The 24,430-nt window shown below is 45.5% G+C and overlaps 1 protein-coding gene and 1 long non-coding RNA gene across 2 annotated transcripts in view; one reads left to right on the top strand and one right to left on the bottom strand.

Annotated features, from left to right (window-relative positions):
• The window catches only part of LOC308460224, a 132,572-nt gene that overhangs the window by 70,809 nt on the left and 37,333 nt on the right, over positions 1 to 24,430 (top strand). The window lies entirely within an intron of this gene.
• On the bottom strand, positions 366 to 23,460 carry LOC308460178 (cathepsin D-like). Its single transcript, XM_080976235.1, has 9 exons — positions 23,302 to 23,460; positions 16,171 to 16,321; positions 15,643 to 15,766; positions 12,535 to 12,653; positions 9,840 to 10,039; positions 7,696 to 7,824; positions 4,253 to 4,448; positions 3,272 to 3,370; positions 366 to 2,396 (listed from the first exon to the last, which is right to left on the bottom strand). Exons 1-9 carry the CDS (start codon positions 23,364 to 23,366, stop codon positions 2,142 to 2,144), a joined length of 1,338 nt encoding a protein of 445 aa, XP_080832361.1. The 5' UTR covers positions 23,367 to 23,460; the 3' UTR covers positions 366 to 2,141.

Below are 24,430 nucleotides of genomic sequence, written 5' to 3'. Positions count from 1 at the left end.
TGGGGGCTTTTCAGCTGCTTTTCTTTGCGCAAGGAATAACAGGCAGCCACTGCCACTTTGCAAAAGGCAACCCAGATGATGTTTCTTTCTGCAACTGCCACGTGATCAAGGGGCTGGCCCTAAATATTGTACTGCTGTCCTCCTGAATGGCTGCACCCCCTTCATCGGTGTCCCGGAAAACAGTTACCTCCCTCCCCTCCGCCAAGCTACTGTGTAGGTTGTTTGTGCAGTTTGGCTGCCCCTGAGCATATCAATTCACCCTTGTAAGAGCGTATGTCTGAATATAGTATAGCATTATGTGGATTAGACACGGACACACACAGTTGCCAGCCAGGACTTTTCAGTAATCCAAGGCAAAACAGGACTTCTTAAACAAAGGGCGTTTATTTGCGGGGCTGGGAAACAGAACAAGAACACAACTAGAAACATTAGGAAACAAACACAAAAGCTTAGTAGGCTAACTTAGCTAGAAGAACTCTGACTTTGCTTGGGACATGAGATGCTATGTCAGGGCAAGAGTCTTAAAAGTTGCAAGAATTCTTAAAAACGTTATCAGTCCCCTTGGGAAGTGCACACTGATGTCATGGAGAAACAAGCCATCCTGCTTGTCCTTCTGTAATGTCCAGAAGGACTTGCCACCAACTCCACATGGATCATCCTCTCCATCATGCTATGAGCCACTTACGGGCCTGGTCCATGCATTCCCAGCAGCTATGGAAGCGAGGCATGGGAACTTTATAATGGAATGGCTGAGATTCAGGGGGCAAATACTGATGGATGTTGCGGCCAGGATAGGCTGGCATGCCACAGCAAGTGGGGGCCTGGGAGGAGTGCTGCAGTACTCAGTGAGAGAGTGAAAGCCTCTCTCCCTCCCCTCATCAGTCCCTAGTGCTGCTCCTGGCAAAGCAAATCCAAGCACCCTCCTATGTTAGGTGAGCTTTGATCCTAAGCATAAGCATTTCATATTAATTTCAAAATGCACAAGGGCTTATGAACCATTCTCATGAAGGAGAAAGGAAGGCATTACCCACAAGAGCAGCCTTCCCCAAGGTGATGCCATCCAGATGTTTTGGGCTACATCTCCCATCAGCCTCCACCAGCATTATTAACCCTTTCTGTCCTGTAAGTCTCTGTAGCGGCATTTCAAGCTTCTGAAACGATGGTGGCTTTTAAAATCATTTTTATATCGTTGTGTTATTTCCTTCCAGATTTTATTCTTTTATGAATAAATATTACAGTTGCAGCATTGCAATATTTGCACTACTCATATTACAAATGTTAATATTTCAGGAGCAAGAACACTAATACTGAATCCTTATTGGTCACGGCTAAATCGGTGCTAAAGAAAGCAAAGCAATTTTGTGTGTGCGCGCACACACACACACAGAATCGTCTCCAGTACAGTTCCCAAGGGTAGCATTGCTAATTGCACAAAATTAGATTTTCTGTGAATACGCATATAGGATACTTGTTTGCACATGCATGCATACAGACGCACTCGCAGATCTGGTAACACAGTCCCGATAACCGAGATCTCTTTTTCGCTAGGCATGCCGGAGGCTGAATCTGGGACCTTCTGAGCACAAAGCACAAAGCCTGTGCTATGGGCTCAGAATGTTACATCACCTTAAATATCCAAGGGTGACTCATCAAGCCGTGAGCTATCAAGTCACATGAAGAAAGCATTATCCCCCACCAGCTTGTTGATCCCATTGTCTGAGGCTGTCCTGCTTGCTGTAGCAAACAGGACTCTAAAAGCTGCAATCCCAGCCATACTTCCTTGGAAGAAAGTCCCTCTGACCTCACCGGAATTACTTCTGAGTAGACATGCATAGGATCAGCAAGCTGGGGAGGAGGATGGAAGAGGAGAACTCGGTGGGAGAAGCCCTGCACACTTGATATACACAGCAATGTTTTTGAAGTTCAAAGGGGACTTTCCAAGGTGCATCATCTTTTCCTCTGCCACCATGAGGATTAGAAACTTGTGTTGTTGTTTTTTTTAAAAAAAGCTGTTCTGAGAAATAGGGAGACTGCAAATCCCATGCTGTGGAACCCCACCCCTGCTGCTATGCAAATACACCCCCCCCCCCACTTCTCAACCCTGCTGCGTTCCTGAGTTCAGCACTTGGAACACTGGACAGCTAACATCCGGTGGTTGTGGTGGCTGCAGCTGGAGTTGTGCCCTGTGGAGCCGGTGTAGCTGCTACTGCAGCTGTAGTTGCACCGCATATGGTTTGTTTGGAGACAGCTAAGCCAACTTGGTCATTATCTCGGTCAAAGACTGAGTAAAAGCGCCGGAGGAAAACGTCACCCAGGATCCAGAGTGGTCCGGTGGGCTTAGGGATGTCAAGACTCATGAAGCCGCTGAGGCAGACAGTCACTCCTCCTTGGGTTATCTGTGAAGATGGGAGGGAAATAGCACAGTTCAATGAGAGGCCGTCGCAGGAGGCTTACAGGCTTCTAGAGACTTTAGGCAATGCCACTATAGTCCTTTCCGCTGAGTAATTGTCAGTTTGAATATTTCCCCTTTCCCCCATTTTTCTATCTTAAATTCAATTCCCCACACCTCTGCATTATTTAAAGAAAGATCCTCATGAAAATTCATTAGCATTTAGTGGAAATTTCTCCCTATATTCATAGAATCGTAGAATAGTAGATTTGGAAGGGACCCTGAGGATCATCAAGTCCAATGCCCAGCAATGTGCAGCTATTCTCATTTTTGCATGGAAATTTCCCCAACACACACATTTTTGCAAGCAATTTAGCTTGTAATGCATTTTTTAAAAATGTTATTTTCATGAACATGTGCATTTTTATGCTCACTTTCCCCGAATGTAGACATTTATGTATGTATTATTTGGATGGAGAATTGCAGATTTTGAAAGACAGCTGTGTTTGGTCTGCATATTGTTTCAAGAAGTGCAAATTAGGGAGTTGTGTATTAAAATGCTAACCAAATTCCTCCCCCACCTATACTCCTGAACAAGGTGTGGGCTCACTCTCACTCAGGAATTCTGAGGAACATAGGAAGCTGCCTTATACTGAGCCTGACCCATGGGTTCACTTGGTCAGTATTGTCCAGTCAGACTGACTGTCACTGCCTAGGGTCTAAGGCCCCATCTGCATTATACACTTAATGCACCATCATACCACTTTAGAGTCATAGAATCACAGAATTGTAAAGTTTGATTGGATCCCAAGGATCATCTTAACCAACCCTCTGCTAAAGCCATCACCATTTCCTCAAAGGTCTTGTGTTGGCCTCTCTTACCTGAAGAACGTAGTCCTTTGGTGTCAGAGCGAAGGGCTTTCCACCAAGATGAAAAGTCACGTTTGGTAGCTCAGGAAGTTTACTGCAATCTATTGCATACTGTGGTGGGGAAAGGGAGAGTGCCATGAGGAAGGGAAGGGGAAGAGACTGGACAGCCATTCTTCTCTTAACACACCTCTTCTATGCTAGGGCATTTACCCCAAACTCCACTCACTCCCACCACCGCATTTTGCCAGAAGTTGAAGGTACTAGACTCCACGGCAGATGAGGAGCTGTCTCTGAAAATGGCATCCTTGGGATTGCATCTTCTCTCCTTAGCCAAATGCAGTGTGTTGCATCATCACAGGGCGACCTTCCCTGCCAATGGCAGTCAGTGATGTGGAGCAAAGGAGGGAACCCCACAGTTTGATGCTGTTCCTTGTCAAATAACCTCCCAGCAAAAAAACAAGAAAGAACGTTCAACAAACACCAGGCATAGTCTGACCTCCATGCTAAGCTTTGTGCAAGCAAATCAGGATGACTGATAAAAAAAAACAGGTGGTCAGGAAGAGCCCCAGGGTCGGGGAAGGAAGGCAGGTTTTGGCCTCACTGCAAAACTGGCCTCTTAAGTGCAGGACTTTAAGGTGAAAATATTGTAGTAAGATTTCCAATTCATATGGAAGAAAGCAAAAGAATGTTGGGTATACCATTGGAATAGAAACAAAGTCTGCTTCCCGCCTCTGCTGACTCTGGTCACTGAAAATGGTCCTGCATAAACTCACTCCTTCAAGTGCACAACCCTAGCCTGAGTTCTGCTTCCTGGTCACATTCGAGTATGATGGGATATCACACCGACAGATCGACAGCAGAGAGAATAAGCCAATGAAACCAGAACCAAGGGGTGGATTTGTTAATTTGGAAGGCTCTGCATGGAGGTTTTGTTGTTGTTGTTGTTTTGGATGGGTCAATTAAAGGATCCAAGACACGTTGCCTCTTCCTTACCTGTCCTCCCATGATATGTTCAGCCCCAATGGCCTTCTGCAACTCTTTGATTTCATCACTAGGCCCTGTGATAAGAGAAGTGCCAGTGTCCACAATGCCTTGGCAACTGTCCTTGCACAACTTCGTTGAATTGTCCTTGTCAAACAGCCTCCACGGCCAACATTTTTCACTCTTGGATTGCTTCTCCACAGTTATCCTACACAGAGGGGAAACGAAAGTGGTTGGCAGCCTTTATTCACGGTGTTTTGGAGGCCTGATGAGAGTTGAGAGGACACATCTGTGGCCAGACAACCAGAAGCTAGTGAGCAGGAGGACTCTGACCACCAAACTCATACACACCGATGAAAGAGCTTGGGATTGGCAGTTTAAGATCTAGTTCTCATCAACAGCAGAAGGTGTGGATGAACCTGTGTCTGGGCTGTTCCTCTTTCTTCTTTACACACACAAATTAAATAAATAAACCTCCGCACCAAGAAAACTAGCATATCAGGCAGGAAGTGTTGTTAGGGACCTGAGCCCTTGGGTTTTGTTTTGTTTTTTGCACTGAGCCCCCTGCATAAAAATTGCATGGGCTGTTTCTCTCTATACTGTTACAGTTAAAGACCTTTTAAGAGGCCTGGAACATCCTAGGAACTACTGTAGCTGATCTCACGCAGCTATAGTTCCCAGCACTCTTAACAAACTACAGTTCTCAAGGTTCTTCATGACTGTTAAAAGTGGTCTAAGAGTGCTTTAAATGTAGGATATGGATGTGACCTAAGACCTCAACCACCCACAGTTTTAATTTGCCCATCGGCAAAATCTGGGTCATGGGCCTGTGTCCCAAGTCTGTTTTGGACCTAGCAGTGTCCTTGATGTCAGGTTTCCAGCGATTGACTTTTCCCGGAAGGTGCTGTGTGGATTGATTGGAATTTTCCGCTTCCACTCTGCACATCTTTATTCTTATTTATTCATTGAAAACATTTAATTTCCCATCTTTCAGCTTTTTTGCCTCCAGGGCAACTTACAATAAAAAAACCCTCCACAACAATAACAGAAATAATATCCAAGAGAACACGCAAAGTACAAAAATAGCAGAAACCTCAGGAAACAGGAGCAGCAAGTAAAGTACTGTATATCGGAAAGTTGGTTGAAAATGCAGCAGCACTGTCCTCTTGTGGTTAGTGCTGTTCTTGCAAAACAAACAACCTATTGAATATCTTAAAAAACAACAACCGGGACCATCTGTAATGTTGGTAGCATATGGAACTCCAGTCCGGTGTTACACAAGCACTCAAAACTCATGGTTTATAGCTGAGGCTCTGGAAATGGGTTTATAATGGTTGTTAGATTTCATACTCTACTATGGTGAGAGTACCAAATCTTTATATTGCTACATTTCTAGTCCACCTTCCCTCCAGGTAGCTCAGGCAGTACAGATGATTCCCCTTCACGCACACATGTTACCACTGCAGCAACTCTGCAAGGCAGGCTAGGCTGTGAGATAGTGACTGGCTGGTCCAAAGCCATCCAATGAGCTTCATGACTAAAGTGGGGATTCGAACCCTGGTCACTGAGATCTTAGCCTGACATTCTAATAGCTGCACCATGGTGGCTTTGACCTCGTCAGGGGAAACCAAAAAGGCCATGTACATCCGGTGAAGACATCCCCACCTGCTCTCTGATGTGAACAACACCATGCTAATGCAACTTGAAATGCAGTGGGCGGGAAAATGACCTCATTGCAGCGCAAGTCCCTAATGTGAACATATCCTTAATTAGAACACTGCTCTGTAAAGTGGTTGTCTGGAAAAGCCAGACTGAGATTCAGGTTTAGGGCAAAATCCTATATCTGAATTACACCAGCCCAGCATCCTTAAGGCAGCCTTCCCCAATTGGTGCCTGCAAAAAGTTTAGGACTACAACTCCCATCAGCTCCAACCAGCACTGGCTGATGGGAGTTGTAGTCCAAAACATCTGCCAGGCACCAGGTTGGCAAAGGCTGTGTATCTCCACTGGCAGAGATGAAGCCACGCCAGCAGAACTCCCCAGATGGTCTGGCGGAAAACTCCACCAGGATAACTGCAACTTGGCATCACTGAGAGGAAAGGACTGCTGTACCCAAGAGGCCAGAGGGTAGAGTGTTTCCTGCATTAGGCTTCACATTTATTCTTTAAACACAAACATTTCTCATAGATGGCAAATAGAGATATGTGGCCTTGCTTAGAACATCTTTTTCAGGTGGGGGGTATTGCAATCATGCTGAGTAATGGAAATGCAATTATATATTTACTGTTAGGACATTAATTTGGATGGATGCAAGCCTGAATTATCTTCTCAAACTCCCAAGCAGCTAAATCTGCCATTTTAGACACCGATGCCACCGAGGAAGGCTGTAAGGTTGAAATATGTTTGACAATTATAACTATTATTCACTGATGACTTGAAGTGCTATTCTCTAGGTCTACACCCAAGTACCATCAGCAAAAGTGTTTTGTTCACTGCATATTCAGGATGTCAATATTTTTTAAAAATTAATGGTTTGTTGTTTGAATTTTTGAACACTGGTTGTTTTAAATAAAGCAGGAGTTGATTTCTGGTTTATTTGTCTTCTGGAATCCATATTGCCAGCAGCAGGCATGGCATGGGGGGGGGGGAGTGTGTTTGTGTGGCTACAATCAAAAGTGGGTAGAAAAAAACCTTCAACTCTTGCCTTCGTGCAAGAATTTATATTCTGAGAGGACTTCCAGTTTATATATCTGGAACATATTTCTAAAAAATATTTTGTTTGTTTGTTTAGGAAATGTCTTTGGAGTTCAGCAACTCCAAGAATATTTCTGCCAAAAATAAATAAATCCAAATTCGGATTTCGTATACCATCGTGCTTATTAATTGCAATGTGCCAAAGCCTGGAAACCTATATCTGGTGTTAACTATCCAACCTGGGCAACTTTAGAATATACGTATACATCATCTTTGGTGGGTTGGACAATATTAGGATCAAAATATTTGAAAATGTGGGAGACCCTTGAAACAATTAAGTCGGTTAGAAAGAAATGGAATATAATGTCTAATAAAAATAAAATTGATCCACTTTCACATGCTAAATTGACTTTGCGAGGAAACCCAGTTATAAAATTGGACAGTTCAATAATGCAGAGCAGAGGCTGGTCCACTGGGGCAAGAGTGGCACTTTACCCAGCAACCTCAGTCTGCCCTCACCCAGCCTTCACTTGCCAGTGCAGGTGGTGGCAGCATTGCCTGTCCGCTTCTTCCTTCTTAGTCTCAGTCTTCCCACGCAACAAAAGACTTTCTTATTCCAGCATGTGTTCTGAGGTAGCGTTCAGTTCTATGGCGGCTTTTAATTGTTTTGTTTTTATGTGCGCCATCTTGGAAATGTGAATGACTAAGCGGTACATAAATCTATCCCAGAAACAGATCAGGAAATAAATGGCGGCACTCACTTGTCTATCTTGATCTGCCAGTAAGCCTTGCGTGACACTGGGATGTAGTGGAGCTTCCCTTCATAGGCATCGTGGTTGATATCTCCGAAAACCACTTCGCCACCGTTGTTTTCATAGCCGCTGTCAGTGCTAGGAGAAGAATCAGAAGGGTCAAAAAGCTCTTCTTCTGAGGAGCAACAATGGGTATGTGTGTGGAGCAGGCAAGCAAGAGGAAAGGATATTTTATTTACTTAACAAAACTTGTGAGCCACCTAACAGGGCTGGGGAGGGACCCTCACACCTCTAAGTGGTTGAATAAACATTGGCATAAATGTATAGATTGCCTCTGGGCAACCTAAGTCCACATTCATACCTTTAAAGCACTATGATACCACCTGAAACGGTCATGGCTTCCCCCAAGGAATTCTGGGAGCTGAGGATTGCCAGGAGACCCCTGTTCCCTTCCTGCAGCTACAGTTCTCAGAGTGGTTCAAAGGGAACACTTGGAATTGCAAACGGTCACTCAAATCCATGATGTTCTTTTAATCTTGTTCCTTTGATAAGCTTCACCTGCCAATTTCTGCATGTTGAATTTCTGTTAAAGGGTACAGGAGCAGGTCAGGCCATCCCAGCCCCTGGTCAGTTGGCAACCCTGCCTCGTGGATAATGGACTCTGATGAGCAATGGCTGCTCCATGCTCCTCTAATATGTCACATCCATCACCGGGTGGGGTCTCAAAGGGACAGTTTGAATCTGAACAAATTGTGGCTTGCGCTTTAGTGCTGACTGAGAAAGGTTTCTGAGAGGCTCTTGGCTGGCAGAAATAGCTGTTTAAGATCTTGATGGTATGGGCAGACACTGCTTTGGGGCTAGGAATGATTGACCATGGCCTCCAGGTAGAGTAGCCACCTGGCATGATTGTTCATCACCTACTGAACCTGTATAGCTGTAAATACGGTACATAGGAAGCTGCCATACTGAGTCAGAGCAAAGGCTAAACATGCTCAGTATTGTCTCTAGGAACCGGGAGCAGCTACCCAAAATTTCAGACAAGAGCTCTGCCTGGAAATGCTAGCAATTGAACTTGGGACCTTTTGAGCTCAACAATTGTTCAACAGCAAGGACACTACCAAAACAATGTTATTTTCCAGTACTCTGTCACCAAAAAGAAGCAGACCCAGTAAAGCTGTCATGTTACATGAAACACCAGAGTGATGGAACCACCTGCCATTAGATGAGGAACAACCGAGAATGCACAGAAAATATCCGCATCATCCCACTCATGTACCTATAATGTGTGATGGTATCCACCCAGAATATATACATGGCAGGATGTACTGAACTCCACCTGGCAATCAACATTCTCTTTAATTGTATTGTATACACAGAGGCATTTCAGAATCCTAAACCAGTCTTTGTGAGTCACTGAAAATAAGAATGTTATGCCAACTGGAAAACTGACAGCCCAGATTCCTGCATAAAAAGATGTCACCCAGAGCTACCCTGCTGCAACAAGATGACTCATCAGCTCAAAGTACCTCTTAATAGCTTACTTAGGCCAGAGGTTGCCAACCTTTTCGGGTCAGTGGATGCATTTGGAATTCTGATAATTCAGTGCCAGTCACAAAATGGCTGCCATGGGGTGTGTCAAGTAAGACAAAATGGTGGCCACATTTAGAAGAGCAAAAAGGAGCAGGCATGTTCCCCACCCCCCATCAATGTGGAAAAGGCACCAACATTGGACACCACTGTGCTTGCTAAGAGAAGCTCTTCTATTGAGAATGGAGTGTGCCTAATCCTAACATCCAATGACATGTGAGCATATTTTTGAGGGCATGTTCAGTGTAGGAAAGATTGAGTCAATGCAAACAGCAGCTGAGAAGGAAAAGCAAATAGTTTCTCATGCATTGTAAATTTTTGCCCTTGGAGATGGTTTGGAAACTTCAGTTGGTCCAGAATAGGGCAGCAAGATTAATTGGGACTCGATGGTATGATCCTATTATGCCAGAGCTTCGTTAACAGCTACATTAGTCATGCCAATTAATTCCAACGAGTCTACTCTGATTGTGGCTAACATTGGATGCATCTCTAAAGGGATGCATTGGGACTTGGGAAGGGTAAGACTGAGATGAGAGAAAGGAGGAGGTAACATGAAGGATTCCTACTTGCAGAGGTGGAAGGAGAATACGTTCTTCTTAAGCAGCTTATTCTTCATCATGTTATCAAAGGGTGGGGTGATATTGTTGACTGAGATGCTGGGATACCCCAGCCCCATGATGCCATCAAACTTTGCAGCTACAAAAACCAAACCTGGCAGATCTGTAGCCTCGGCAAATGTCTGGTTCTGAATGCTTAAGTTGCCAATCTGAGGAGAGAGAAGGTAAGCATCATGTCTTCTGCTCCATCGACCAGATACTCACATATCTCTGAATTAGAAAAACCTGATACCCACTACAACGCTCAGTTTTGAAGGACCAAGGCTTTAGCATCCTCTTGCTGCATCTTTAAGCCTAGAGCTCTGTCCCTGAATACCTGTGTGGTGTCACCTGTCTTTCTTCCTTCAGATCCAGTGCTTACTTTCTAGTAGAAGAGAAACTGGGATTCTGCTGTAGCTGGGTTGAGATGTAACAGGAGACAGTAGTTTCCCACTATGTGAATGAATCATGGCAAGCCATTGGGTTGTGTGCTCCCCCTCCTTCTCTTTCATGAACCAGAGGAAGAGATCATAAATTATAATCTGGTAAACTATAGTGAAGGTAAGCCAGGATCAAACTGCAGTTTCAGATGTTGGCATGTTCCGAAACATAGTTTAAGCAAACCACAGTTCCTCTCTCCAAATGCAGAGGTAACTATCTTGAAATATGCTCTGCTCTTAGGATTTGCTTAGGCAATATCGCAAAGTGCTACATTCATGTAATGATGCCATATATATATATATATATATATATATATATATATATATTGCCATGATGAATGTCTGAATAATTTTAATTAAGGCTCATAGCCACTGCAATATTTTTAGTTGATTAGTCATGTAACTTTGTAATCCATCAATATAATTTAAATAAGTTTGCCTATTTTCAAAACATCTCTCAAAGTGCCTTCTGGAGGATGTTGGAGTAGTAAGCCTTAGACAATTTACAGTTTAACAAACAGAAGCTGTCAGAGGTTACACTGGAAGGAAAGCCTATCTCACTTTTCTCATGCTTTCCAAAGGTAAACACAAACACTTCAGACTCATCCTCAGTAATGAATCAGCTAAAGCCCATTGGTCATGAGCAGCCCTCAGCGGGGCTGGCTTGGATGCCCAAGATGTCCTGGGCATAGTAATAGTAATAATAATAATAATTAATAATAATAATAATAATAATATATTTCTACCCTGCCTATCACTCTGGGCGGCTTTCAACAGAACATTAAAAACAGAACAAAACTTCAAACATTAAAAACTTCCCTAAACAGGGCTGCCTTCAGAAAGCCATGGCTTGGTGGTACAGTATCTGCATTGCATGCAGGTTTGATCCCTGGCATCTCCAGGTAGGCCTGACATTATCTGAGATTAGCCCTAGAGAGCCACTATCAGTCAGCATAGATAATAATGAGCTAGGTGGGCCAATGGTGTGACCAGGTGCGCCAACTCTATAGGGCCAGGGAGTCCTCCTCGGTATATGTTGGCAAGGGGCCAGGCCCCCTCAGTGTTGAGGGGGTGGAGGAAGGCTTCTCCTGAGCACAAGAGAGGAGGAGCCACTGGCCACTGAAGCCAGGCTGCGCTTGGCTCCACACTTCGTCTCCCCCTGACGATGTGACGTCATGCGTTCATCGTGCATCACACACACATGACGTCCCACGTGTTGGGCGCCCTCAACCTCGGGCGCAAGGTTGTGCCTCTGGGTCTGACTCAGCATAAGGCAGCTTCCCAAGTTCCCTTGCATTTACAGTGATGCATGTTTAGTAGGTAGTGAAGGGGCCTGGCAGCTGGCCACTCCACCCGGTAGGCCACAGACAACCAGTTCTTAAGCCTTTGTTTACATGTATGCGCAGCAAAGTCAAAATGCCTTCAGCCTCACTCAGAGATTTAGGGTGCAATCCCTGTACTAGAGTTATGGAAAGCTGAAGGGCTACAGGATTTGGCGGAAGCCCAGTTATGCCCGTGGTACTCAAGAGGCATTGCTGGCACAAAAAAATGCACTTACCACACAGAAGGTACACAGAGGCCTAAGCCATGGTGAGCTTTTCAAGAACGCTATGAAAACCTAGTTGGTTGTGTCAGCCTCACAGTTATTCAGGGGTAAAGGATAAAGGCTGTGTGGGTTTTTGTGTTTTTTCAAAATGTCATTCACAATAGTCAAAAGGCAAAAATAGAAGCAGTGGTTTACTGGGATCAGGGGCCAGAACAGGGCCAGAACTGTCCCTGGCAAACAACAACAACAACAACAACAACAACAACAACAACAACAACAACAACAACAACACAACAGCTGGAACCTTCATATATGTATATAACATTTTAAAACATTAGTCTCTTCATCACTTTCACAACCAAAGGGCCATGGTCTCCACCATTTAATAAAAAGGAGTGCAAATTTCCCAGGCACAACTCCCTCTCTCTCTTAGAAGCTATCACAGAGGTGTGTGAACTTGTGGGCCGATGCTGGTGATTCGGTGTGAAGGAAAAGACACCCTGCATGCTTGGGTGCTTTCCCCCATCCTCCATCCCCTCCCCATGATAACTTCCAGGGCTGACCTGGCACTGAAGTCACGTTCTGAAGGTAAATCGTACAGAAACCTTCCCTCCCCCACTGGTTAAGCTTATTCTGCCTCTTGGAGAAGAACCCAGGCATCTGAGCCCCCTGTACTCACCCTCAGAACATCCTCGCTCAAGAATCCTTTGAGACTCCCGCTTCCATAGTGAATGGCAAATTTGGCTTTGTTGGCCTTGTGAGTCAAGGAGAAAAAGCCCCGGTAGTGACTGTGTACCCCTGAGGAGAGAGAAAGCAGCTGTCTGTGTGGTGGCAGGATAGGGGTTGGTTTCAACTCTAGTGCTTCTAGCTCCCAGGAACATTTTATTACAAATATTGTTGTTATTACCATCATCATCAAAGCTTATGGTTTCCTTAGCAGCAGCTACCTTACAGGTGACACTGTCCTGTTACCATTCAACAATTGCACGATCTTTTCTTGAGATCAAGAAGAGTATAAAGGCCTTCCTCCCTAAGGCTGCACAGCAAGGATGGGGAATCTCAGGTCAAGTGAGGCCAACTAGAGATACTTGTGTGGCCTGCCAGTCTGTTATTCCCCAAGCCTCCACCTGACATCATCTGGTGTCAGGTGTGAGGTAAGCAAAGCCAGGGTTGCAAAGGAACGACAGGGAGCCTTAGGGTTATGATGCTGTGGTGGTTCATCTGCAAGTGGGGTTGGGCACCTTTTAAAGTGGGCACCAAATGCCAAGCCTCACTGGAATCACTTCCACCCAGGAGCCGAATTCAATCTGCAGCTGCCAAGGTTCCTGCTGAAAGCCCAAATGCAAGCCCTGCTTTTGGCAGGAATCTTTGGCTTGAATTTGAGCTGTGGCTTACAAGGGGCGAGCCAGTGCAGCAGAAGTTTGAATTCAACCCAGGAGTGCCAAGGAAGATTAGTGCACTCCTGATTCTTTCTTCGAAGCAGAATTGCTTGACATGGTATGATGTCAGGTGACTGGCAGCTGGCCGGCCCAGCCCTCTGGCCAAAAATAGCCAGTGGAGGGTGGGCCAGTGGCCACATCCACTTCCTCACTCCTGCTCTAGAACACTGGTAACGGCAACACTTTGAGGAGAGGGTGAAGCGTAGCCTAGCACCAACTTTACCCACACCCCTTACTGCCAGCAAGTTCTCTTGTCTCAGGTGGAACCAGCTTCTCAAGTCATCCACAACAGGGGGCTGGTTGGCATCTCTTGGGAGGCTAGATTTGGCCCAGGAACCTATTACTATCCCTGACCCTAGTATTTTTCTGTTTATTTATTTAGGGAACCGTCATTTGGTGTAAGACACTCAGGACAGCGTTTATTCCAGGCTGCTTCCAGAGTACTTCTTTCAATTTCCCATTCTTCCAGTCTTAAATTCAGTTCTATACATTTCTGCAGCCATTTGAAATGTTTAGAAAAACAAAACATCCACATGAAAATAATTCAGCATTTTAGTGCAAAGGTCTCCTAAATAACCACCTATTTGTACGTGGTATTGATTCATGTGCACATTCCTGTAAGCATTTTTCCAAATATAATGCACCTGAATATGTTGTGTGTGTATATACACACACATTTCCCCCTATCATATGTTTTTTGTAAACACTGTTTGGTGGGAGATTTGCATCACAACATTTGGAGAAATGGAAATTTTGAAAGGATGGCTCTGTTTCAGTTCTCATATTGTTTCAGAAAGGGCAGATTTGACCGATTTGGCTTCAAATGCGAACTGAATCAGATTTCTCCCCCATCCCTCTTCCAGACTGATGCCCTAAGCATGAATAAGCCATTACTCTTCTCCCGGAAGCGACGAGAATTGTAACTGACTTTCCACGCTACCACGGGTACATATCGTTTTCTGTGTGTTTATGCTGCTATGCTACATCCCCACCACTAGTGGGCATTGTGACAGAGCAGCTGTGCATGAATAAAGAGAAGATTCAGTTCGCCTGAGTGATTTCAAGCTATATATAAATAGGTACTTATATCACTGATTAATTTAGCTCTGAAAGCTCATTTATGTAAGTGTGATTGTGCATTGCTACCCAAGAAATATATATATTTTTAAAAGTTTGTTTTTGATCAGAAGTGCATATGGGAAGTGTTTAATTAGAAAGAAAATGTGTGTAATGACAGCTTTTCATTGTTTTAAAATTAGCGTTATAGTGTTACAGCACTGTAAAACTCTTCTGTTTAAGCAATATTTTCCCAATATTTGATATTTTTATAAAACGGATTGGAAGTGAGTAATTGGGGGGGGGGGCGAGACATCTTGGCAAGATGGCAACATGTTTTCTTTTGATAAAAATAGCATTGTAGTAGCTGCATTCGCACATCACGGTGAACCTTGATTGCGAAGATGCTCCCTCTTTGCTCCTTTGCTAGCAGAAGGGATAGCAAAACAAACCATAAATCCTAGTTTGAACAGAAAACAAAGCCAAGCACCAATGGTTTGCCACTGTTGCTCGTGTTACAGGAGGAGCAAAACAGGAGCCATTTTCATTCATAGGAAATCATGAACTATGGTTAGGAATAGTTAACTATGGTTGGTGCTTGGGAACTGCAGCACAAGGGGCTGTATGGTTTACTCCACTGGTTCTCATAAAATAAAAAACCAGTAATAGTAAGCCATAGAAACAACTAGAGTACAGTGGTACCTCGGTTCTTGAACAGCTTAGTTGATGAACAAATCGGCTCCCGAACACCAAAAACGCAGAAGTGTTCTGGTTTTCAAACGTTTTTCAGAAGCCAAGCATCTGACACAGCTTCCGCTTGAGTGCAGGAAGCTCCTGCAGCCAATCGGAAGCTACGCCTCGGTTTTCGAATGGTTTCGGGAGTCGAACGGACTTCTGGAATGGATTAAGTTCCAGAACCAAGCTTCCATTGTAGTGCTTAGATCCACTCCAGGTCATGGCTGCTCTTGCCCACCTGGATTGATCAGCTCCTAGCAAAGTAGAGCCACCCTCCAGAGCCCCCATCTCATGCCTCCATTTGAAGAAGGGGCCTTCAAGTTACTTTAAACAACATTACAAATGAAAAGGCACAGAGATTGCCACCATGCTTATTTCTTTTATTTTCCAAAACCTCCAGATGAGCTAAAACATATTTTTAAAACATGTTGTATAGTTGTGTTTTCAGGTTTTTATCAGCTGTTTCTTATACTTGGTTTTAGTGTTTTGTTGCTCTTGTGGGTTTGCTTGGGGTCACTTTTGTGAGGAAAGCCAATAAGAATAAAAAATAAACTTACAGCATGCCAGGTGAAACAGGCAACATTTGGAGGAGGGCACCCACAAATTGGACGAACCAGTATCAAAGACAACATTGAAGCACTGTTCTGGGGTTCCAATGCAGACCTGTCCATAGTATTGTGCCTAGGGTAGAATGGGGAAGGAAGGGGTCAACACAGAATTCCCAAAATGGCCTCCCATTTCCCAGGACTGGTGCCCGGTTTGACAGGGGGGCTGTACAAGGTGCCATCAGTCCTAGTTTCTGTCCATACCCTAGGGAAGGTGAGTGGGCACTACTGGGGGTTTTTCCACTAGAGCAAATGGGACATTGCCCCCCCCCAGAAGCTCAGCCTACCCCTACCATTTGGGGGGTCAGGGGGCACGGCCCATCAGCTTCCTCCCCCTCAGAAATCAGCAGAGAGGAGAATGGGGATAAAACTAGAATTAATTGGTGCCTGTCAGGGGCTTTGCCTCTGCCTCCTGTTGGGCTCCCTGCCTTCCACCCTTCCTGTCCCAATGGGCACCATCTGCCACTTGTGGGCACTTACATCCATGTAGTTGTGCAGGCGTTGGCGGGCGACAGAACCTTCTTCCGAGGGTGACCCAGACCTGACTCTTCCTCGTCTTAACAAGTCAGCGATGGGGAGGCCTGAGCGGCCAAACCGGCTTCGGACTGAGGGGAACTTCTGCAATGGGATCCTGCCAAGGAGAGGAAAATAAGCAGAGGAGAGTTGTCAGGAGGAATGCATTATGAGGACCTGCCCTTTCGTTAGACCAGGGGTAGGCAACCTAAGGCCCATAGGTCGGATGCGGCCTAATCGCCTTCTCAATCTGACCCGCAGACAGTCCGGGAATCAGCGTGTTTTTACAGGAGTAGAATGTGTCCTTTAATTTTAAATGCATCTCTGGGTTATTTGTGGGGCCTGCCTGGTGTTTTTACATGAGTAGAACGTGTGCTTTTATTTTAAATGCATCTCTGGGTTATTTGTGGGGCATAAGAATTCGTTCATATTTTTTTCCCCAAAATATAGTCCGGCCCACCACAAGGTCTGAGGGAACATTCATTTCCACCCCCAAAATATAGTCCAGCCCACCACATGGTCTGAGGGAAGGTGGACCGGCCCACATCTGAAAAAGGTTGCTGACCCCTGCGTTAGACAGTGAGGTGGCTGCCTCAGGCAGCAGGTTTTAGGTGCCATGAAAGGGAAACCAAGTGTTTTGTTTACTACTATTATTTAAATATTGTATTGGTACTGCCAGGGCCCTCAGATTCGTGCTTGTGGGATTTTCAGGTGCCAGAATAACCCTACCTTTCAAGCACTGTTATGGCTTCCGTGAAGAATCCTGGAAACTGTTAAGAGTGCTGACCCTCCCAGACCTAGAATGCCCAGTACCCTTAACAAACTACAGTTCCCAAGGTTCTCCATGACTCCATAGTGTAAGAGTGGATTAAATGCATGGTGTGGATGTGACCTCAGTTACACAAACTTAAGGCTTTGTTGCAGTGAAGTACAGGAGCTAAGTCCTCAAATTACAGGAGGAGAGGGACCTTTTCCCCCTTACTTTTTTGTCTCAGACCCTAATTATTGTTTTTAGAAGACTATAGGGGCTAAAATCTGAAGGAGTTAGTTGAGGAGGGAGGCTTATAGATTTAATTATGGGACCATTTTCCTGCATAATGTTCCAGTATGCACTTGAATCACTTTTGCAAAATACCAACCACCTGGAGGCATCTGAGATGCACAAGTAAAGTGGATTAAAGCGCTCTATTGCAACAAATCCATTTTGGTTTTGGTTTAGAAAAGTGATGTGAACATGTATTGAAACACGTGGAAATGACAAATGAATAATGGGAAGACATATAAAAACCCTGCTAGCAAATCAAGACGAATGCAGGATGAATATTCAATGTTGTATAATTGCCTGGTGAAATCAGAACTACTCAAGCAAGTTTTGACATGGGATGCTTCCAGATTGTTGCTATGTTCTGGTGGGATTCAGTCACATACTGGCAAATTCTGAATGCCCAGTTATAGTTGATTGGGAGGTCTTGCACAACAAACCCGCTCCCCCAAAATATCAAACTTTTTGCCATAATGAAAGTGACAGGGAACTGTGGGAAAGTACAGTCAAATATAACTAGCAATCATAGGGCTAGTTAATGCATGAAGGGGTTAAGACCACAGAATTGCTAGATTCAGCTGCTAGGTCATCCCCCTCACATGGTTAAAGAGCAAACAATGTGAACTCTTTGAGATAGGTTGTGCTTGAGCTTGCTCGCTACAAGCTCAGACCACATGCTTAGAGTTATTTCACTATATTTTGTACCCCAAGATTCCTGCCTGTGTTCACTTGCTGCTGCATGGATAGATGCATGAACCTGACCTTTGGAATGTTGTAGGTAAAGCATTTTAAAACTTACTAAGGTGTGTGGTCTGATCAACTCTAAGTGGGGTAGAAATGTGGACTTAACGGGATATTAAAAGGTTTAAGACTGTAAACCCCCACGCTACACTATTGCTTGCTTTTGTTCCTTTTTAAATACTGCCGGGGGCTTTCTCTTGCTGGAGAGTATGTTTAGCCCTGAGCTTTGGATCTAGGGATCTGGCCAAGTATTTCATGAATTACCCTACACTGGTGATCTATAACTATTTCCCCCTCGCCCCGCCCCCACAGGAAAAGTGTGGGATAACAATTGCTTTGATGCAATGTCATCTAACCTCACCATAAACAAATGGTAATGAATCATCATTAATCAGCCAATGTCATCTGCAAGCAAATCAGGATGAATGCTCAATAAACAGGTGGCCTGGAAATGCCCCATGTCTAACCACCATGTAAGCTTTGTGCTGGCAAATCTGGATGAATGCTGAATATAAATGCTGAATATAAAGGTCACCAGGAGGAACTGAGGCTGATGGGAATTTTAGTCCAGCAACATTTGGAGAGCCACACAGGTCCGTCTGTCCTCCCCCTCCCCCATTTCCTGTGGTAGGTAGTTGGTGGTGAAGAAGCACTTGGCCAAACAAACAAAAACAGAATTCAGACACTAGCTATAGGGCCCAGGTCTAGGATGCCCTGGTTACAGTGGTGCCCCGCAAGACGAATGCCTCGCAAGACGGAAAACCCGCTAGACGAAAGGGTTTTCCATTTCTGAGTTGCTTCGCAGGACGAATTTCCCTATGGGCTTGCTTCGCAAGACGAAAATGTCTTGCAAGTCTTCAGATTTTTTTTCCGCTTTCCCCCCCCTTTATCTAATCTGCTAAGCCTTTAATAGCCTTTAATAGCCTTTTAGCAGCTAATCCGCTAAGCCTTTAAGCCTTTAATAGCCGCTAAACCGCTAATAGCGCTAATCCGTTAAGCCGCTAATAGGGTTGCTTCGCAAGACGAAAAAACCGCTAGACGAAGACTCTCGCGGAACGGATTAATTTCGTCTTGCGAGGCACCACTGTATTTGGGAAAGGAATGGAATTAATTGTTTGGGAAAGGAGGCGGGTGTTTGCAACTTTTGTGCAAACTTGTGTCCTGGCCCTGTGCTCTGAGTCCTTTAAGAACATATAACAGCCCTGTTGGACTCCAGCTACCATCAGCCCCAGCCAGCACATGCAAGGAGGGCTGCCCATACCACACGTCTCAAGCACTCTTACACTGTTTTACAGCTTTCTCCAAATAATTCTGGGAAGTGTAGTTTGTTAAGGGTGCAGAAAGTGGTTAGGAGACCCTCTCGCAGAGCTACGACTCCCAGCACCCTTAACAGTTTCCGATATTATTGGGGGGAGGGGGAGCCATGACTGTTCAAGTGGCGTAAGAGTGCTTTAAGTGAACAATGTGGGATATGGCCTGGTTCAGCAACACTAGGAGGGTCACAAGTTCTGCATTCCCGCATTTAAGAATGGCCCTGGGTTATTTTAGAAGGGAGAGAGTGTCCAAGGGATGACAGCAGTACTGAGCCAGAAACTGGTAGGGCATGTAAAATTGTCCCCTTTTTTTCCTAGCCACACTACTGCAAATAATAATAATAATAATAATAATAATAATAATAAACCCTGCTCTTCCAAAAGCACACAGAGCAGAATGTAGTACTGTAGAATCCTATTTCTGTGACTGCCAGAAGTTGGCGAAAATTTTGCTGGCTCATTATCAACCTCAATAAAGTTCTATTTTACACACACACACACACACACACACACACACACAGTATATATGTCTGTCTTCAAAAAAACTAGAAGACAAATAAAATGCTGCCAGATCTCTGCGTTCAGGACAGGGCAGGTAAGAGTCATGCAGAGCATAACGCCCACCAAGTTCTTCCGGGATAATCCCATTTTCTTGCCAGGGAAAACTCCCCACCCACTGGGTTCTAGGTAGTCATCTGAGCCCTATGCAAAAGAGGGAGCTGATCCCTGCCATGTGGTTATGGAAGAGGCAGGGAAGCGCATTTTCTCCAGGGGCTGCCTCCTGCCAGCTCCGATTCCAACCCCAGGTGAAGGGCTGGCCTCACACCACCCCAGCGCCAGCGCACATGTCCTGCCCTGCCTGTTGATGAGCAGCGCAGCATATCTGTAATTATCTCCCTTGCCCATCCCTCCTACCTACAGCTGGGTGATGGCCAAGTATCGGTGTCATAATTACAGGGGCCTTCTTAACGAGGGCTGCTCTCAGGTGTTTCGTTTTGCTCTTTGGCTAATGTATTCCTACATGGGCTGGGAGGCGGAAGGATGTTGGCTCAGCAGAACGGAGCGCTGAGCACTGAGGCCGAGCACCTTGTGCAGACAGGAAGTGCGTGCTAGGTCCAGCACTCTAACCACTGAACCACGCTGTCAAAGGCGCATGCGACTCCCACTGTCAAACTGATAACCTGAAACTCCCCGCTCAGAAAACAATGTGCTTGTGCCTCGGTTTTGGTAAGAGGGGTGCCAACTTTTCTGTTTGTAGTATAACCCGCCTCTGTTGCTCCTGCGCCTTTGACAGCGTGGTGCAGTGGTTAGAGTGCTGGACTTAGGACCACCTGCATGACCAGGGTTCTTATTCCCAGTCAGCCATGAAACTCTTGGTCAGCCTAACCCACCTTGCAAGGTTGTCATGGGGACAAAATGGGTGGGGCAGGGCAGAATGATGTGTGTCACCTTGAGCTCCTTGAAGGAAAGGTGGGATTTAAAATTTCAGTTTGACAGGCAGACGCTCGCAAGCAATAACATTTAGCTCTGTACCCAGAAAAAGCTTCAGTGGCTGGTTTCCACACATCAACCTACTGTTAAAGGCAGAGGAGCATGTCACTTGGCAACCTCACTCAGACTGGCAACGCTAGGGGATCCTCCAGTGACCTATTTATTTGGCTTGCTCTCTGGTTTGTTTGCACAATGCTTATGAGGGGGTTTAAGACTGCCTCCTGTTTTTCTTGAGCATTCATTCTAATTTGTTTACAGGGCGCTTATATGGCAATCAGCATTCATTCTGCAGAGCCTTTAATTTACTTCTTATGTGCCTGAATCCCTCCAGCAAAATACTGGCAGTCTGGAGGCACCCTTAGAAAACCAACATCATGGGAAGTCCTGCACTAATCCAGTCCTCTCCTGGACTGGACCCTCCACTATCCCTGAGGTCTTGCTAGGGACAGACACAAGTTCAAAAGGCAACGTTTCCCCAGGTATGGAGCTGGAGCATGAGGAAAGCTTCTCCTGTTGAATCTTTGCCTGTAATTCAGCACAGCAGTCTTCAGGAGAGAAAAAAGGGTGTGGGAACCTTGTTTTCAGCATAACCTTGCCTGCCACTATCATTTAATCCAAACCTTTATTCCTGAGAATCCTGGAGTTCTAAGCCTGGCTCTTAATGTTGCTGCTGCATTTCACAAGGTCTTCCTCCTTTCACAAAACAACCTGCCTTCTTTTTCCCTCATCACCTCTCAAGGGCCCATCGCCCTCTGCTTCAACCCGCTGGTTTGCAATCCCAAGAGATTTCTAATCTTCCATTCTAACCACTAGTCCCTTCTCCCTTCCCAGTTTGTAGTGGAAAACCATAGGAGTCGCTCTTCTCTTGCACAAGAACATAGGAATCTGACTGATACTAAGCCAGGCCATTGGTCCATCTAGCTGGGTACTGACTGGCAGAGGCTCTCCAGGCTGGGAACCAGGGATGCCAACTTGAATAAAATATTTGGGATGTGTGTGCCAGATAAACCCTGCCTCCAATCCTAGCAGCAGAGGTACCTAGTGCTGGTGAAGGTTTATTCCCCTACCCCCCTTTTTATCCCCCAAATAGCTCTGTGAGGGTGACTGGTGATTGGTCCTTGGCTGCTCTGAATTATTAAAGCTAAAAGGGACTTGAATCTAACTCTTCAAAATCCCCAAATTTCTATGCACCTTGTTGCCTCCTCCCCCTCCCTCCTGCCTAAAATCAACGAGGGTTGGCTGCCTGCTTGGGCATATTTTTTTAGGACCCACCTTATTTCTGCAACAGTAAGTTGTCTTAAATTGCTTTTAAATATTTTGATTGTTGTAACCTGCCCTGGGACCTTGGGGTAAAGGGTGAATTAACAACAACAGCAACCTATGCTGGCTGTTTAGCTGTGATAATCAACATTCATTCATTCATTCAACAACAGCAACAACAATGGGTGTGGAGCTTTACCCTCCAAGTCATCTGAATTAGGTGCTCCTAGTTTAATTTTTAGAAATGATAATCAACTGGGAACTGCTTCCTCACTTGTTGTAATAGAACTCCGTAAACCTGCCCAGTTTGCTCTCTCTCTCTCTCTACTCCAATCGCAAGGAACAATGTAGGAGGTTTTTGCCCAATCCCAGCTCTCTTGCCATCGAGCAACCTTTTTATAAGTTTGTTTACAGGGCTTGTCGGGAAGTCCGAACATGGAAAAGAAGGAAAGGTAGCAATGCCCATCAACTCTGGTATCAGATATTTTATTGTGGGGGCTGAAGGGACCTAAGCCTCTAGGAGTTGGTGCCTATGCTGAGGACATTCCCAGACCTAACTGGAGGTGCCAAGAACTGAACCTGGAACATCCCCATGCAAGAAGAAGAAGAGCTGTAGCTCTGTGGTAGAGCACCTGCTTTGCATGCAGAAGGTCCCAGGTTCAATTCCTGGCATCTCCAGGCTGTGCTGGGAGAGGTGCTCTGAAACTCCGGATAGCGACTGCCAGGCAGTGAACACAATACTGAGCCGGGTGGACCAATTGTCTGACCCAGGGCTCGTCCACACTTCCGCTAGTGCTGTGCCTAGAAAGTGCAGGTCTGAGCAGCTTTCCTCCTGCCCTACGCCTTTCCAAGGGAGAGCCCACTCTTTAGTGATAAATCAGAACAAATGGCAATCCGGGGAAAACCCAAATTGCCATTTGCTCTGATTGCACCCTAAAGATTCCCATGGGGGGAAGCAGTGGGAAAAGAGTAAGCGCAGATAAGCCCTCAGTATACCACAGCTCCCTATGGTCTACTAAAACTGAGCTGTCTCTTTGCCTTCCACTAGACTGTACACCTCTTTCAGGAAACTCAAGCTACCCATTGCACCAGCTGATGCTTCAAATTAAGCTGTGTTGTCCCGTCATCTCCTGGAGGTCTAGCGTCCCTGACCCACTCAAAACTGTCGCTCCACATAGGAATCCTAGCTACTGGAATACCCCACTAACCTCTCCTACCATGGAGCTTAAGAAACATCTCGCTTTCTCTCACCTCATCATCCCTTGAGCCCCAACCGCCAGCAGCAGCAGCAGCATGACACAGAACCGGCCTCCCATCTTCAACTGGTCCTTTTGCAACCTCCAGCGGTGTTTCCTTCTGTCTTGGAGGCACCTGGTTTACTTGTCTCAGGGGTGGACTAGATGTATATCTGGACCGGCTGGGTAGCAGCACAGTGAGTGCCTCGCCCATTGGTCTCAGGAATGCTAGCTGTAGATCCTGATTGGTTAAGAAGGCAGTTATTTCCTGCAATTATTGGGGTTCGTGGTTCCAATAGGTTCATCCTGCAATTATTCCATGCACTCATGGAGACAAATTGTTCTGATTGGCTAAGAGCACCTGGGATGAGGGTTTCACCTGAAGGAGGAGGAATGTTGGATTTCTAGGGTTCAGAATCTGATTCGCTGTGTGGGAGAAGTCACCTCCTGGGTAGTTTGTGGGCTTCTGTTGATGATTGGCTGGCATCCCCAGTGGTTCAGCTCTTCATAAGGTAGAGCAACAAAATAGCCCCCAAAGTCATCAAACAGGCAGGGCAGTTGTGGACATCTTCCTTGTGGTTCTCATTAATTATATACCCCATCATTTGGCCTCAGTGGGGCAGAGCTTGGAAATTCCCCTTTTCCCCCTTGGTCATGGATTTGGAAAACCTTTTTTAAAAACACACATCAGCCCCAACATTCCCCTCTGATTTGCCTCAGACTGAGGAGAAGCAGCCAAAAGGTGTCCAAGTCCATGCAATCATCCTTTTAGAGTTGGGGGGCAAGCTCCTGAGCTCAGGCTGAAGTGTCACGACCTGCCCTTAAAGACAAACCAGAAATTATGGTGTGATTCATAAGAGCAGTCCTGAAAAAGCAGAATTGATCAGGTTGGAATGAAAGGATTGCAGTGCAGACCTTACCTGCCAACTTAATGGAGCAGCGCTGTGACAGCTACACTTGCTGCCATAGCACTGCTTTGCTAAGCAGGCCAGAACCAGGACTGCCTCAGAAGTAATGGCTTTTTCATTGGATGAACAGGCAGCTGTCTGAATCTTTTTTAAAAAAATCTCCACAGGCCAGAAGAGGTTCTAGCCACATGGCAACCTTCCTCTGCCAATGTCTCTGAAACCTCACCTGAACGGCCA

This window comes from Podarcis pityusensis, assembly GCF_964106645.2.
Source record: "Podarcis pityusensis genome assembly, chromosome: 13".
In the NCBI taxonomy this organism is placed as follows: domain Eukaryota; kingdom Metazoa; phylum Chordata; class Lepidosauria; order Squamata; family Lacertidae; genus Podarcis; species Podarcis pityusensis.
This window is presented reverse-complemented; position numbering and strand designations above follow the sequence as displayed.

Excerpts from the sequence above, each read along its gene's own strand:
- LOC308460178 (XM_080976235.1), bottom strand. The coding sequence starts at position 23,366 with ATGGGAGGCCGGTTCTGTGTCATGCTGCTGCTGCTGCTGGCGGTTGGG. Across the intron at positions 16,322-23,301 it reads GGGGCTCAAGGGATGATGAG|GATCCCATTGCAGAAGTTCC; the intron begins GTGAGAGAAAGC and ends TCTCCTTGGCAG. Across the intron at positions 2,397-3,271 it reads CAAAGGACTACGTTCTTCAG|ATAACCCAAGGAGGAGTGAC; the intron begins GTAAGAGAGGCC and ends CCATCTTCACAG.